The sequence below is a fragment of the Dama dama genome, chromosome 31 (genome assembly GCF_033118175.1).
Source record: "Dama dama isolate Ldn47 chromosome 31, ASM3311817v1, whole genome shotgun sequence".
Lineage (NCBI taxonomy): Eukaryota > Metazoa > Chordata > Mammalia > Artiodactyla > Cervidae > Dama > Dama dama.
Genome location: NC_083711.1, coordinates 56,549,568 through 56,565,949, shown reverse-complemented (window position 1 = coordinate 56,565,949; position 16,382 = coordinate 56,549,568). Strand labels below are relative to the sequence as shown.

The following is a 16,382-nucleotide window of genomic DNA, read 5'->3' as shown; positions in this document are numbered from 1 at the left end:
AGAGACTTTAACATATGATAACCCACTTTAAATTATCTTTTCTATATTTTTCTAATGTGTATTTTTTTCTCATCTCATTCTAAAACATGGAATTCTCATTTTACACAAATGAAGGTTGGTTTTTTGTTTTTGTTTTTAAATATCCAGCCTAATTACTGTTCTACAAGTGTTGGGAACCCCTTTGCCAACATTAATATGCCAGTATCAGAAAGGGCGCCCAGACTATACTGGCGCCTTCATCACAGTCTCCTCCTCTCTTGCTGGGCTTGTCCTCTACGTAAGAACTGGTTCCAAAACCAGTATTTCATACTGCTTAGCAGCTTTGAGCTCAAATTTTCAAACAGTTATCTGTCATAATGCCTTAGCATTTCAACACTAGCATTAGGAAATAATATATTATTAGAGGACCAATTTGACAGCTAATTCTTCGGGGAAAATTCCTACTGTTCCCAGATTGTTTAATGAAGCTAGAAGCTTCTTAAGGCATTTGTTGTGCTATGCTTAGTCGCTCAGCCGTGTCCGACTCTTTGCGACCCCATGGACTGTAGCCCCCCAGGCTCGCTCCTCTGTCCGTGGGGATTCTCCAGGCAAGAATACTGGAGTGGGTTGCCATACTCTCCTCCAGGGGGGTCTTCCCAACCCAGGGATCGAACCCAGGTTCCCACATCGCAGGCAGATTCTTTGCCATCTGAGCCACCAGGGAAGTCCTCTTAAGGCATTTAGGCAGTTAATTACAAAATAAAGAAAATGGATCAGACCTCGGAAATATACAATTTCACTTTGGAACATTTGACCACCCTGGAATTTTTTATTTGATTGATTTTTCAACAAAATTTTTCATGTTTCAATCACAAGGAAAGTTTTCTAAAGACAAGGATGGGATTTTATGAGGAAGGACTTATTGTAAAGAGGTGGCATAATTTCTGTACCGAAGATGCAGTGCATTTCACGGCTTCTTTTGTAAGTACCAGCCGGTGTCAAGTCGAGAGAGCAGTACTACTTCCTGGGGAGAGAGTAATAATGCCACAGTTTTCTCTTCTAAAAAGTCAGTGGATTCTGACAATAACATCTAATTCCTCTTCACTAAGGGATTAGTAAAACCATTAAATCTTGAGGCTGAAAGATTACATCTGGTCCAAGATGGATCTTTTTCTGACTCCTCTTCCATTTATGACTTCTGAACTTTGAACTTCTAATCAAGTACAGTTTACATATCTTGGTTTTGAGAATAAGTGGTTTGTAATAAAACAATTTTTTCACTATTTCTTTCTATTCTGGCTATTGTATCTCTTCGAAGCCACAGGGCATGATTTGACATCCGTCCAAAAAACAAGTTTCAAGGTTTTGAACTGTCTAATTTTCACCTTTAGTCTTAGCTGGTGTGGTCCTGCCAGTTCTGAAAATAATTTAATTTTCTACATAGGAATAGGAAAACCCAAGTTTTCAGGCTTCTGTTTGGCTTCAGAGAATTGATTTTCTGGTATAATTTATTTTCTTCCTATTTTTCTTATTTTAAAATCAAAAGTAAAACAATATTTTAAAACTTTTTAAGGAAAAGAATTTCTATATCATAATTATTTATATTTGTCCATTCTAGTGTTTTTAAGTGCATTTTCTCATTTTTCTTTTTTCATTTATGATTTGCTTCTAAACTTTATTCTGTTATATGTATGGTCTTAATAAGCCTCATTTCATGAGTTCTTGATAAGTGGCCATTGCATTGATTCATCATAAGTTACATAACAATTCCTGCATTTTTGTACAGTAACATTGGTCTCAATGTTTCCCGTTATTTGTGGGTAATGTTGAAATAAACATATTTGTAAACATAAATTTTTTAATTTTTTGAATTATTTTCTTAAGACAGAGTCCCAGGAAGGGAACCAGTGAGTCAAAGGATCTGAACTTTCATACAGTTCTTGTGAATAATTGGCATCATCAGCGTTTTAGTTTATTATTTTAAACTTAGCAGTCGAAATCCTTCATCATTTTGCCTTGGGCTGAGGCGCTAACAGTAGTAATCTGGCCACTGGCAGGGCCTTGTTTCAGGATGACAATAGCCTCATGAAAATTGCATTAAGTGTGATGCTCAGGCGCAGGGCGGTGGCTTGTGCTTGGGCAGTATCAGTCTGAAGATAAACTGCCTTCACTTAAGAAGAATTATGTGTAGGTATATAACAGTCATCTCACAATTTCAGAATGCAGATGAGGCATAAGTTTGCATTTAATGTGTGATATTTTAAACTGAAGTTTGGACCTGTGATTGTGGTATGTGGAGAGTGCAAGAGAAGGGTGCAGAGGTTCCAGGGCAACATGCAGAAAGAGAGCTGTAGCTACAGAAAATGAATAGTGTTGAATTATATCATGTTAAACTTAGGCAGAGGTCTTGAAAGGGAAGAAGGTGGTATGAAATATAGCTTTGTAACAAATCAAAATTTGGAACAAAACGGAGGGGCCGGAGAGGGCTGAGAATACTAAATATTAAAGAAATAAAAGTGAACTAATGAAAAAAAAAAAAAAGTGAACTAATGACAGAAAACAAGATGTCTCTTTTGGGCCTGTTTAGACAAATAAAAATTTTATTGTTTATTTTTAGCTGTGCTGAGTCTTTGCTGCTGTGTGGGCCTTTCTCTAGTTGAGGTGAGAGTGGGCAGCTCCCTAGTTGTGTTGTGGGGGCTTCTCTTTGCTGTGGCTTCTCTTGTTGCAGAGAACGGGCTTCAGGACCCGTGGGCTTCAGTAGTCACAGTTTCCAGGCTCTAGAGCCCAGGCTCAGTAGATGTGGGGCGTGGGCTTGGCTGCTCTGCAGCATGTGGGATCCTCCCAGATCAGAGACTGAACCCACATTTCCTGCATTGGCAGGTGGATTCTTTACCACGGAGCCACCGGGGACACCCCAATTGTTGTTTATTAATTTATGTTATGCTAGATTTTGGAACTCTGAACCAAGTCCCACACCTCAAACCTTTGTAACATTTTCCCCCACCAAACTTCTTTTTTCTTGAAGTAGTCTGTTTGTGCAGAATAGAATCAAGACAGAATCAAGTTAATCCATTTTTATCTTCTCACTGGTGATTGTTAGTAACCTTCAATAATAGTCACACAGATTATTAAAATTAAAAGTCGTTTTCAAAGGTTGTATATCGATGGAGGGTAGTAGGACTAAGCAAGTGCAAGATGACAGACTGGTGGAAGGTTTTAAAATGAGTCAGTGCCCATCATTAACCTCATCTGTGGTTAGTGTAAATTGGCATATACAAAATCTATAGCGTTGTCATTCTGAGGCTCAGAGAGTTTATGTAGATGCCAGGTGTGGAATTGCAGTTCTGTAATTTGGATGTTTTAAATTTCATTCTTAAGACATATAACCTCATTATGTGGACGTGTCAGTCGTTCAGTTGTGTCTGATTCTGTGTGACCCCATGGACTGTAACCTTCCAGGCTCCTCTGTCTATGGAATTCTCCAGACCAGAATACTGGAGTGGGTTGCCACCCCCTTCTCTAGGGGATTTTCCCAACCCAGGGATAGAACCCAGGTCTCCTGCATTGCAGGCAGATTATTTACCATCTGAGCCACCCGGGAAGCCCATTATGTGGATACTGGTATGAAATTATACTTTTATAGTTAAGACTTTGCAATTACATGTAAGCTATGCCAATGAATCCTGGATCTGTGTATTGGTTTTCTTTACTCTTCACTGCATCTCACTCTTGCTTGTTTACCTGGTGGCCCATCACCTGTTCCGGGGCATTAATCTCTGGGGCAGAGGATGGGGTGTGTGTGACAGGAGGGGCTTCAAGTAGTATACATATATTAATGTATTGAAAAACAATCAAACTTCATAAACATGCAGATCAGTGTAATGGTGCTTCCTCATTTTCCACCCCAGTTCCTTTTAATCTCTCTTCTTCTTTAGAAATTTTTCTGCACCTTGAGTTTTTAAATATATCATCTAATTTTCATCTCAGTAATTGTCAATTTGTATTAGATTTAATGCCGATTTGTTTTTCTTCTTTGCCTTTTTTTGAAATAATTTAGACTTTTCAAAAGGGTTGCAAAGATAATGCCAATAATTCCAATATACTTCACTACGATTCCACAGATGTTGGTATTTTACCACACTTGCTTTATCTTTCAACCTCTTGCTCTTCCTCTTTTTATATGTAGTTTGGATCCTTGGATTCTTTTTTATTCTTTCTATTTTAAGGGTTGTAATCTGTTACTGTCTATATAAATTATTTGGCTAACGTTGTTCTAAGTTTGGCTTTGGCTAGTGGGAGCCTGTTCAAGCGGAATCGTATGCTCTTCTCATGTCACCATCACTTTAAAATACTTTTGCACCTGCGGGAACCACAAGATGTTCTGGGCTCTGTCACTTCCCTTTGTTCCCGGCTGTAGCACTGTAGTCATTTCTCCAAGAGACCCTGGTTCCCTTTAGAAGGTGATGCTGCGCTTCATTCTAAAAGACGACTCTCTTAAAAATGCTATACCTAGTTCTTGAAATGGCTGTATAGTGATCAATTACTGTATGTTGGTATATAGCAATTGTGTGTAATATTCAGTTACTATATACTACAATATAATGTATAATGTGATGTTATATATCAATGCTCCTCTATTGATTAAACTTCGTTTTTCACTTTTTGAACAATGCTGATTGTTTTATTTTAGGGCACATGTACAAATATTTCTTTCGTATTCTTAGAAAAGTTATTGCTGGATTAAGTAGTAGTAATTTTAAATTTAAATAGTGCTAAAGTGCTGTGTGAAATGCTTATATTTCTATGCATCTAACCAATGGTCTGAATTTTCTCAGTGCCCTAAGATTCTCACCATGATTTGATGTAATCAGTCTTTAAGAATTTTGCCAAGTAGCAAATTCTCAGAACCTAGGCAAAACTCATGAAACAGATTTTTCTTCACAGCTCACACAAAAACCAGCTCTGGTGACATCTTTGTCTCACAGTTCTAAAAGCTAGAACTGTGAGATAATGAATTTCTGTTACTTAAAAAAATTTAGCATGTAGATTAAATATTTCTTTGCACTCCAGTTTCCTCCTAATTATTGAAAAAATTGAGTATATTTTCATGTTTTTTGGACACAAGCAAATTCCATAGTTTGCTTGTGTGTTTTGATTATATTTCTTTTATATAGTTTTTCTTGCTGATTTTTAGGAATATTTAATGTAGTATAGCTATTAATGCTTTGGGTGTTAAATATGAAGAAAACACTTTCCTCTAGTCTGACACTCTTTCCAGGTGGTGCAGTGGTAAAGAATCTGCCTACCACTGCAAGAGAAGCGGGTTCAATCCCTAAGTCAGGAAGATCCCCTGGAGGAGGAAACGGCAGCCCAGTCCAGTCTTCTTGCCTGGAGAGTCCCATGGACGGAGCACCTGGTGGGCTCCAGTTCTTGAGGTCGCAAGGAGTCAGACACCACTGAGCTGACTGAACACACACAGACTGACACTTGGCCTTTTTTAAATGGAAACGTTTATTGAGATAATTACAGACTCACGTGCAGTAATAAGAAACACCACAGAGAGAGGCGGTGTACCCTTTCCCAGTGGCGGCGTTTTGCAGAACTAGTGTAATATCATAACCAGGATGTGGACATTAACCCAGTGAACAAACTTTGATGCGAATTCACCAGTGCATCAGCACGAGGACGCTTCCTTTTGTTTTTTATAAACACACACCTCGTTTCCTTTTCCCCCACCTGACGTTTTAAAAACTGTGTATTTGTGTGTTTGTTTTTGGCTGTGCCGGCTCCGTGGCTGCCTGCGGGCTTCCTCCAGCTGCGTGGAGCGGGGCTGCTGTCCAGTTCGGTACACGGTCTTCTCACGTGCTGGCTTCTCCTGTCGCGGAGCACAGCCTCTAGGCCGTGGGGCCTTCAGTATTTGCAGAACCTGGGCTCGGTAGCTGTGGCGCCTAGGCTCAAAGCTTAGCGCGGTCACTGTGCTGTGAGGGCTTAGTTGCTCCGCGGCATCTGGGATCTTCCTGGACCAGGTATTGAACCCATGTCTCCTGCATTTGCGGCCAGATTCTTTACTTTTGAGCCACCGGGGAAGCTCCACCCTTGACTTTTAACATTGTTAGTATTGTCCTTTGTCTTAGAGAAATTTTTGATTTTTTGAGGTCAAATCTGTTAATACTAATACTTTCCTTTCTCTGCTTCTTTTGCATTCTGAACTCAGAAAGTCTGTCCTTAGCCAAATATGTTTTCTTATCATTTCTTTTAATATTTGTAATTTATTTTCATATACCTTTTAATCCATCTGGGATTTATTTTTGAAGTATATATGCATGGGGAAGGATAGATTAATTTCATGCTTTCCTAAAGGATATAGAATTTAAAAAAATAATCTAGCCTTTTTTACTTATTTGAAGTGTATTGTTAATATAAACTAGATTGCCACCATTCATGGATCTATTTCTAGATAGTCTGTCCCTTTTCACAGATACAATTTTTTATTCCTGCTCCATTAGAATTTCTTAATTGCTATAGCCCTTATAATGCATTTTGTTATTTGGTAAGACTACCCCTAAAGTTTTTAAAAATTGTCTATACTTGTAGATGTTCTTTTTTATATGAATATTTAAAATAAGCTTTTCAAGTTTTAGTATAAAAAATTCTTGGGTTTTTTACTGGTAGTCTATTGAATTTATGGATTAATTGGGGGAGAACTAGCATATTTATGTTTTGGTCCTTATTCCTGTCTACTTTTATATAGTTGAGTGGAGTTTTACAACACTTTAGTATATCATACTAATTAAGAATAGAGCTTTGGTAGTTAGTTCAATTTATAGTTCTACCTGCTGTGTTTTCATGGGGAAGGTAGTTAACCTCACAGAGCCTCAATTTACTCATTTGTAAATGGTAATGATAGTATGGTATTATATCACGGGGTTGTTGTGAAGATTAAATGTTACATGATGTAAAAAGTGCTTAAATTCTTCTTTCGCACATTGTACATACCCAGTAATTGTTAGCTATTATTATTTCTTCACTTAGGTCTTGTATATTTCTTGTTAGGTTTATTCTTGGGCATTTTCTGACTTTTCTTAGCATTCAGATAAGACTTATTTTTTTCTTCATTGCTTTTTCAAATTATTTATTTGTTAGTTTACTGATGGCAAAGCATTGACTTTTTGCCTGTTGATTTTATATCTCACCATTTACTGAACTATTTTATTCTGATAGTTTTCAGTTAAATTTTCTATGTAGTTTTTATTTTCAAACAATGGTAGTTTTATGTCTTCATTTCTGTTGTTCCTCTGCTAAGTCGTGTCTGACTCTTTGCGACCCCATGAACTGCAGAATGCCAGGCTTCCCTGTCCTTCACTATCTCCCTGAGTTTGTTCAAACTCATATCCATTGAGTCAGTGATGCCTTCCAACCATCTACTTATTATTTCTTTATTCCTTGTTTTAACTAATTAGCTAGTTAAATAGAAGTGGTACTAGCAGACATGCTTTTTTGTCTTGTTTTTGTCTTAATAGAGTTTTTTTACATTTGAAAATTAGGTGTGATGATTATTCTAGTTATTATTCCTTCAAATCATTGCCTTTTCAGTTTCAGGAAGGCAGTTATTTCTAGTTTATTGAGTTCGTTTTATTTATTTTTCACATCAGAAAATGGGTATTAAATTTTAGTCAGTGTTTTCTGATAGCTGTTGAAGTGATTTAGATTTGTTTTTCTCCTTTAATCTGTTAAAGCAATGTATTCTTTTATTAGAGTTTATAATGTTGAACCATCCTTGCTTTGTTCAAATAAACCCAACTAGTTTATGATGTATTATTCACTGTGTCAATTTTGCTAGTATTTTATTTACTGTTTCTTTGTCTCTATGTTTACATATGAGACTGGCTATAATTATGCTTTTATTATCCTTATCTTACTATTGGTGTATAGTGTATAGTGGAATGAGCTGGAAAGTTTTTCACCTCTTTTGTTAGTTTAAAAGAGTTTATATAAAATGAATCTTTTGTTCACCTACAGGTTGGATAGAAGTTCCCTGAAAATTTGGTTGTCCTATTACTACCTTTTTTACTTTTCAATTGGGTATAACTGTTAATCTATTCAAAATTTAAAATTCTTGGGGCAAATTTATCATTTATAATTTCTTATTAAAATACTCATTTTGTTTAGATTTTCAAATTTGTTGATATGGAGTTTTATGTAAAATATTCTTTTTTTAAATTGAAATACAGTTGCTTTACAGTGTTGTATTAATTTCTGCTGTACAGCAACGTGAATCAGTTATGGAGTGAAAGTCGCTCAGTCGAGTCCGACTCTGCAACCCCGGGGACTGTACCAGTGCATGGAATTCTCTGGCCAGAACACTGGAGTGGGTAGCCTTTCTCTTCTCCAGGGTTCTTCGCAACCCAGGGATCGAGCTCAGGTCTCCTGCATTGCAGGTGATTCTTTACCATCTGAGCCACAGGGAAGCAGCTGTGTGTGCGTGCGTGCTCTCCCTTGGGCCCCCCTCCCAGCCCCCCGCCGATCCCAGCCCTCTGAGCCATCCCAGAGCAGAGGTTGAGCTCCTATGCTGTCCGGCGGCTGCCCAGATGTGGTGGCGATAAATGTCAGGGTCACGCGCTCAGTTCGTCCCTCCCTCTCCCTCCCGCCCTGCGTCCACACGTCTGTCTCAGCGTCTGTGTCTCTATCCTTGCCTCACAAGCAGGTTCATCAATACCAGTCTTCTAGATTCCATATATATGCGTAATTATATGATACTTGTTTTTCTCCTTCTGACTGACTTTACTCTGTATGACAGACTCTAGGTTCTGCCACCTCACTAGAACTGATTCAGATGTGTTCCTTTTCATGGCTGAGTAATACTGCATTGCATGTAAGTGTGACACATCTTCTTAATCCACTCATTTGTTGCTGGGCATTTAGGTTGCTTCCATGTCCTAGCTGTTGTAAACAGTGCTGCAGTGATCATTGGGGTGTATGTGTCTTTGTGAATTACGTTTTCAAATTGTGAAGGCTTAATCGCTCCTGTAGCATTTTTCCCGACTCCCTTTTTGTGGGGGCTAGGATCACATGACCATTTCATCTGGTCTGTTGTGCATGTGATTTCCTTGTACCCATGTTGCTTTCAGTTGCTTATTATCTTCTTAACATATTCAACCCTTATGAGAAAATGGAAGAAAGCATGGACTCTTGTCACAGACTCACGACAAAAAAAGGCATGTCGTGGATTGACTGCCATCAAAAGGGCGTTTCGTACCTCTTGGAATCCATCACAGTTCCAGATCTCAGGCAGCTAGAGGAACCCATCCGACAAAGCAGTTCTGAAAGCAATGATATAATACAGAATCACAGAGTTGAAATTTTGTACTAAGTAACATTTGGAAATTAGGTGCCGTATTGTCAGTGTATTTCTAAATTGACAGTCATTGGGCAGCATTCTGTAATGTCTCCAGTTTGTGTCTTAACTGAGCTGCCTGGGAACACACCAGAAGTTACAGCTTCAAATTGTCATAATGTGCTTCTTACTGTACTATGGTTATGGTAGAAGCACTTCCATTACTTTGCAAAGCTTATAACTTTCCTTTTAAATTACCTCTTTGAGTTGATATTTCTCTTAGGTATAATCCCTAAGGTTAAATTTGGTTATCCCCTTTATAGTTCAGAACTTAAACTAGTTAAAAATCTCTATACACTTCTGTATAGTCAAGATAATTTAGGTCTTGTTAGTTTCAACTTCAAAAAATCTTCAGAGATTTTTTAGGGACTTTGGCAATAAATTTAGAAAACTGTCTTGGTTATAACATACAATGTTTTCATGAGTAGAAATATGGCACCTCTGAGATATTCCAGAAGGGATCTAATTTAGTCCAGTTCCTGGATTTTAGAGTCATTTTCTGAACTGTGGAAGGATACCCACTCCAATATTCTTGCCTGGAGAACCCCATGGACAGTATAAAGAGGCAAAAAGATATGATGCTGAAAGATGAGCCCCCCAGGATGGGAGGTGTCCAGTATACTGCTGGGGAAGAGTGGAGGGTGATTACTCATCCTCCAGTGAGAATGAGGCAGCTGGGCCAAAGCAGAAATGATGCTCAGTTGTGGATGTGTCTGGTGGTGGAAGTAAAGTCTGATGCTGTGAGGAACAGTATTGCATAGGAACCTGGAATGGTGGTTCCATGAATCAACGTAAATTGGAAGTGGCCTAGCAGGAGATGGCAAGATTGAATATTGGCATATTAGGAATCAGTGAATGAAAATGGATGGGAATGGGCGAATTTAATTCAGATGACCATTATATCTACTACTGTGGGCAAGAATCCCTTAGAAGAAATGGAGCAGCCCTCACCTGCAGTGTAGTACTTGGGTGCAGCCTCAAAAACGATAAAATGACCTCAGTTCCTTTCCAAAGCAAACCATTTAACATGGCAGTAATCCAAGTCCATGCCCCAACCACTGACGCCAAAGAAGCTAAACGGTGCTATGAAGGCCTTCTAGAACTAAGACCAGAAGAAGTTGGCCTTTTCATCAAAGAAGATTGGAATACTCTTTGTAGGAAGAAATACAAAACACTCAAAAGTAGAAAGTCAAGAGATACATGGAGTAACAGGCAAGTTTAGGCCCTGGAGTACAAAATGAAGCAAGGCAAAGGCTAACTGAGTTTTGGCAAGAGAGCATGCTGGTCATAGCAGACACCCTTTTCCAGCAACCCAAAGAATTGATACTTTTGAATTGTGGTGTTGGAGAAGACTCCTGAGAGTCTCTTGGACTGCAAGGAGATCAAATCAAACCAGTTAATCCTAAAGTAAATCAACCCTGAGTATTCATTGGGAAGGACTGATGCTGAAGCTGAAGCTCCAATACTTTGGCCACCTGATGCAAAGAGGTGACTCATTGGAAAAGTTCCTGATGCTGGAAAAGGTTGAAGGAAAAAGGAGAAGGGGACAGCTGAGGATGCAGTGGTTAGATGACATCACCAACTCAAGGGACAGGAACTTGAGCAAACTCCAGGACATGGTGGAGGACCAAGGAACCTGGTGTGCTGCAATCCATGAGATTGCAAAATGTCAGATCCAACTTAGCAGCTGAAAAACAACAGAGACGACTCTTGTTCATTCTAAATCAAACCAAGGAAGTCCTGAATAATTTTCACTTATTCGACAAATACTTACTGATGAGGATGGTAGCCTCGTAGTGGGTACAGCCTGATGGGGATACAGGAGGTAAACGGCAGTGACAAGATGGAGTGGTGTGCATGCATGCCCAGTAGCTTTGGTCGTGTCGGACTCTTTCTGACCCCGTGGACTGCAGCCCGCCGGGCTCCTCTGCCCATAGAATTCTCCCACTCCAGTGGGTTGCCATGCCCTCCTCCCAGGGGATCTTCTCCACCCAAGGACCAGACCCAGGTCTCCTGCATTGCAGGCAGATTCTTTACTGCTGAGTCACTGGGAAGCCCAGGTCCTAAGAAAAGCAGGCAGAGAAGGAGGGAAGCCCTGGAAGAGAGTAATTCATCCCCAAGAGTCTTGGGGAGTGAGGGAAGGCTTTGACAGCAAATGAGGTCTCCTGAAGCGTGCAGAGGAGGTAACTGAAAATGGCCAACGAATTGAAATGTGCCAAGGCTTGAGGATTGTAAAGCTGATCCCATATCTGGAGAAGTCAGTAGTCCTGAATGGCTAGACTGAAGCTGGCAGGAGATAAGCCTAGAAAATTAAGTGGGGTCGGGGTCATGAAGGACCTTATGAATCATATAAAAGCATTTGAAAATGACATTGATTGGCCTATTTCATATACAGATTTCCTATTTAGCCTTCTTTTCCTATCATTGAAACATTGTAACAGCATAAGAATTATTGCCATTCTGTCAGTCGCAAGTAAATGGGATGTTAATATTAAAAGGTTTGTTTACAAGATTGACCCTTGGCTGGCTTCTGGGAACCTAGCTGGTAAGCAGTCCCCCACCACCGATACAGAACTTTCTCTAGCAGATGAAGGGGGCTCACTGTGCAGACTGTGCAAATAACCTCACTTATGCTGAAGATCTACATTATTTCTGGGACTCGGGAATTTTGATACATGCTAGGCAGAGGGTTCTTATATGACCAGCCCCAGGGGAAAAAAAAAAAAGACAGAAACAACAAAGACAAAAATACCTCGAGTGCTCACTCTCTTAACGGGCTTCCCTAGGCAGAAGCGTCACACACACGTCGCTACATACTCACAGCTGCGGAAGAGTGTTGTCTATGTGACCCTTCGTGAGAGGGAGGGAACATGGGAAAGCCAGGCAAAGGTTCTCCCAGACACCTTTATCTTCTCTGTTAGAGTTCCTGTGTGTCCTTATTCGTCTCCATGATAAATCCTAGCCTTGAGTACATGGAAGTGCTATATGCTAAGTCCCATGAGACTTTCTAGTTCGTGCACGCCCCTCCTCACAGAGGAAGGTATCGAGGATCCCCTACACACACGCTGCGGATGTTCATTGAATATTTATTGAATGAGTAGAAAATGACCTATTAAGAAGTGGAAGGATTCGTGTCCTTATTTTATATTTGTGTGATGTTTTTTTAATCAAAACTTGTCTAACCCAGTTTGATCTCTTACCATATTTCTCAAATTCTCAAACTTGGCTCTGAATTACTTTTGACTTTTACCTTCAAATGACAGAGAAGTGTAAGCTTTGAGGAAAGTTGAAAGAATGCTTCTAGCTGTAAGGGCAATTTCAAATCAGGAGATCCAGAAAGGATTTGAATAATGGTAAAATACTCAGAATTTTTATAGTGTCCCAGGGTGACTTTTTTTTCTTTACAGGTGAGGACGTAGCTGGCTTGCATAGCTTCTGGTATACTAATAACCAGCCTCATTATTGCAGTGCTACACCTTCATGCCCACGGCCTTTCTTGTGTATGTAAAGCTACACTCACATTTGCCATTTAGTGACCACTGTGATTAACCGTGGGCTTCCCTGGTGGCTCAGATGGTCAAGAATCTGCCTGCAATGCAGGAGACCCCCATTCAATCCCCGGGTCAGGAAGATCCCCTGGAGAAGGAAATGGCAATCCACTCCAGTATTCTTGCCTGGAGAATACCGTGGTCAGAGGAGCCTGGCGGGCTACAGTCCATGTGGTCACAGAGTCAGACACAGCGTAGTGACTAATCAACAACAGCCATGACTAGATACTTTTATATATTGAATATTGGGGAATTCTACTGAAGACTTACTCTTTTTTTTTAACTTCTTTTTTTTTTTTTTCATTTATTTTTATTAGTTGGGGGCTAATTACTTTACAATATTGTAGTGGTTTTTGCCATACATTGACATGAATCAGCCATGGATTTACATGTGTTCCCCATCCCGATCCCCCCTCCCACCTCTGCCCCACCCCATCCCTCTGGGTCTTCCCATTGCACCAGCCCTGAGCACTTGTCTCATGCATCCAGCCTGGGCTGGCGATCTGTTTCACCCTTGATAATACACATGTTTCGATGCTGTTCTCTCAGATTATCCTGCCCTCGCCTTCTCCCACAGAGTCCAAAAGTCTGTTCTGTACATCTGTGTCTCTTTTTCTGTTTTGCATATAGGGTTATCATTACCATCTTTTAAAATTCCATGTATATGTGTTAGTATACTGTATTGGTCTTTATCTTTCTGGCTTACTTCACTCTGTATAATGGGCTCCAGTTTCATCCATCTCATTAGAACTGATTCAAATGAATTCTTTTTAATGGCTGAGTAATATTCCATTGTGTATATGTACCACAGCTTCCTTATCCATTCATCTGCTGATGGGCATCTAGGTTGCTTCCATGTCCTGGCTATTATAAACAGTGCTGCGATGAACATTGGGGTGCACGTGTCTCTTTCAGATCTGGTTTCCTCGGTGTGTGTGCCCAGGAGTGGGATTGCTGGGTCATATGGCAGTTCTAAAAAATATGGAACACTTCACGAATTTGCGTGTCATCCTTGCGCAGGGGCCATGCTAATCTTCTCTGTATCATTCCAACTTTAGTATATGTGCTGCTGAAGCAAGCACTGAAGGCTTACTTTAAAAGAGTTTATTTTTAAGCAATTAATGGATTTATAATGAGCTTCAGATCCTGCCTGGAGGAACTTACAACCAAGCAGGAAATCTTCAGACCGCAAGCCTGTGGGCTTTGCCGTCGTTTTTATACATCCCTTGGAGTTCTGTTCTTTTTCACGGAGTAACTGCCAACACTGTGACCCACTGAGCAGCAACACCCCCACCAGTCATCTAGATTTCTTTTCCATCAGCCTGCCTCCCTCGGACTGAGCTGGGATTGTACAACTGATAGGTTTAGTACTCCCTGCTTTTCTCTTTGTGCCTTATAGCCTTCATAGCAGTCTTTTCTGGGACCTAGTCGATGAAGAAGAGTGCTGCTTCTTCAGCACGGGCTAGGCCTTTTTTGATCTTTATTTCTTGTCTATTTGGAGAGATTTGCAGTTTGTAAATGTACTGTGATATTGAAGGCCCCTGGAGTGGTTGGTATATGTGGCAACACAAAGACTTCTCAAAACCATGCAGTTTTCAAGAGCAGTTTTCTTCATGGGCTGTTTCTGTTGCTCCGCTTCAATTTCATTGCCTTCCCATCCTTTACGTTTCTCTTTTTATTTTTTACTTCCCGTGTTGGATTCCTCCCTTCAGCTGGGCATTAACATTTGTTTTCATCCTTATGTTAATACTTATTTCAGTTATAGATTGAAGTTTTATGTTTCTTGTTCATGATTTTCAAGGCAAATGAAACATTATATTGTATTTCTCTCTGCACGGTAACTCCATGGAAATGTATTTCATTCATGTGGGCCTAGATGCTTTTGGTTACGCTTAAGCACGGGAATTATTTTGTCCGTTGGATGGGATTTTGTCCCTCTGGGCTGATAGTTTTAGTGAAAAGCGTCTTTTCTGTTGCTGACGTATGTCTGTGTGTGTGTGTAGGTTGTTCAGCGGTGTCCGCCTGCAACCCCGTGAACTGTAGCCCGCCAGGCTCCTCCATCCAAGGAATTCTCCAGGCGGGAGTGCTGGAATGGGTAGCGATTTCCTTCTCCACTGATGTCAGTCTACTTAGATCAGTTAGTTGCCAACCCAAGTTCAATACTAATCTGTGTGCTTCGCCGCTCAGCCGTGTCCGACTTTTTGCCAGGCTTCTCTGTCCATGGCTGTTCTCCAGGCAAGAATACTGGAGTGGTTGCCACATCCTCCTCCGGGGGCTCATCCCACCCAGGTCCCCCGCATTGCGGGCAGTTCTAATCTAAGTGTAGGTTATTCAGGTAAGCCCTTGCGTTTAGGGGTCTGTGAGTGTTATAAAATGTGCTGGTATTTGTCATGTCATTACGTTTAGGAAAAAGCTTTCGGGAGTTGCTAGCAGTAATCATTATGACTTGGTAGTCTTATTTTTTTCTTCTCACAAAAATGTCATTATTATATTCAATTATTTTCTTTCCTAGTTTTCCAGAAAGATGGTCATTCAGAGCCTATACATCTGTTCTATATTTTGATCCTTGGATGAGAATATTCATTCAGGCCAAAAGAGTTAGAACAAAATACCTATGCTATTGCCTCTACAGACCCAGGTAATTCACCTTCGTTCACTTGTGTTCATAGAGTTTTCATTTGTAAAATAGCCCCCGATCCCAAATGTTAATTTGATCGGAAGACTTTTACAATGGCAAATAAAATTTTAACTCCATTCTGGAAGGTTTGCTGAAGAGTAATCATGTGAAACAAATATTTGGCCGTAATAGCAATGTGCTGTAGTGAACACTCTCAGTCAGATGGTCCCCCTTGAGTAGAAATTTGTTACTTACAGTACTGAATCCTAGGTGCTTTGATTGTGATAGGTTCTATTAGAAAAAAAATCACTTCTCTTACATTTTCTTTTTATACAATGTATTTGAACTATTAAATCATATACATATATGTATATGTATATTTTATATATAGAAAGAATATATGTGTAAATGTGCATCTAATTCATTTATATTTTAGCATAAGCTTTTTTTAAGCTTATATTTGCATATTGTATAACTTACCTTGTACAACTGTGTGTGCAATCAAGACAGTATTTTATTTTGTTAGTGTGTGATATGTGGGTGGCCATTCATTTATTTACTAAACATTTATCAAAACCTTCTGTGAGTCTGAGATTGTGCTAGAAAGATAAGATTAGGTCTAGCTTTCAGTTCACTATCTACTGGGAGGAACATTTAATGCTTGTATGTTGTGTGTGTGTGTGTGTGTATATATAGATGCCCTTTGATATGCATTATTTTAGTTGACTTTTGCAGTGACACTGTGGGTTATGTTTTATCATTATTTAGAAATAAATAAATGTCAGAACTGGATAAGAACTCAAATTTTCTTACTCTGAATTCTTTATCAATTCAAATTCCATGC

General features: G+C 39.6%; 1 protein-coding gene and 1 non-coding gene across 2 annotated transcripts in view; one reads left to right on the top strand and one right to left on the bottom strand.

Moving 5' to 3' along the window:
* MORC1 (MORC family CW-type zinc finger 1) overlaps positions 1-16,382 on the top strand; it is a 147,803-nt gene that overhangs the window by 22,936 nt on the left and 108,485 nt on the right. Inside the window, exon 9 of the mRNA XM_061134240.1 lies at positions 15,434-15,559. Coding sequence (XP_060990223.1) covers positions 15,434-15,559 — 126 coding nt within the window. The remainder of the gene's footprint in view (positions 1-15,433; positions 15,560-16,382) is intronic.
* Positions 13,897-14,003, bottom strand: LOC133050243 (U6 spliceosomal RNA). Its single transcript, XR_009691560.1, has one exon. It is a non-coding gene; the product is annotated as a U6 spliceosomal RNA (small nuclear RNA).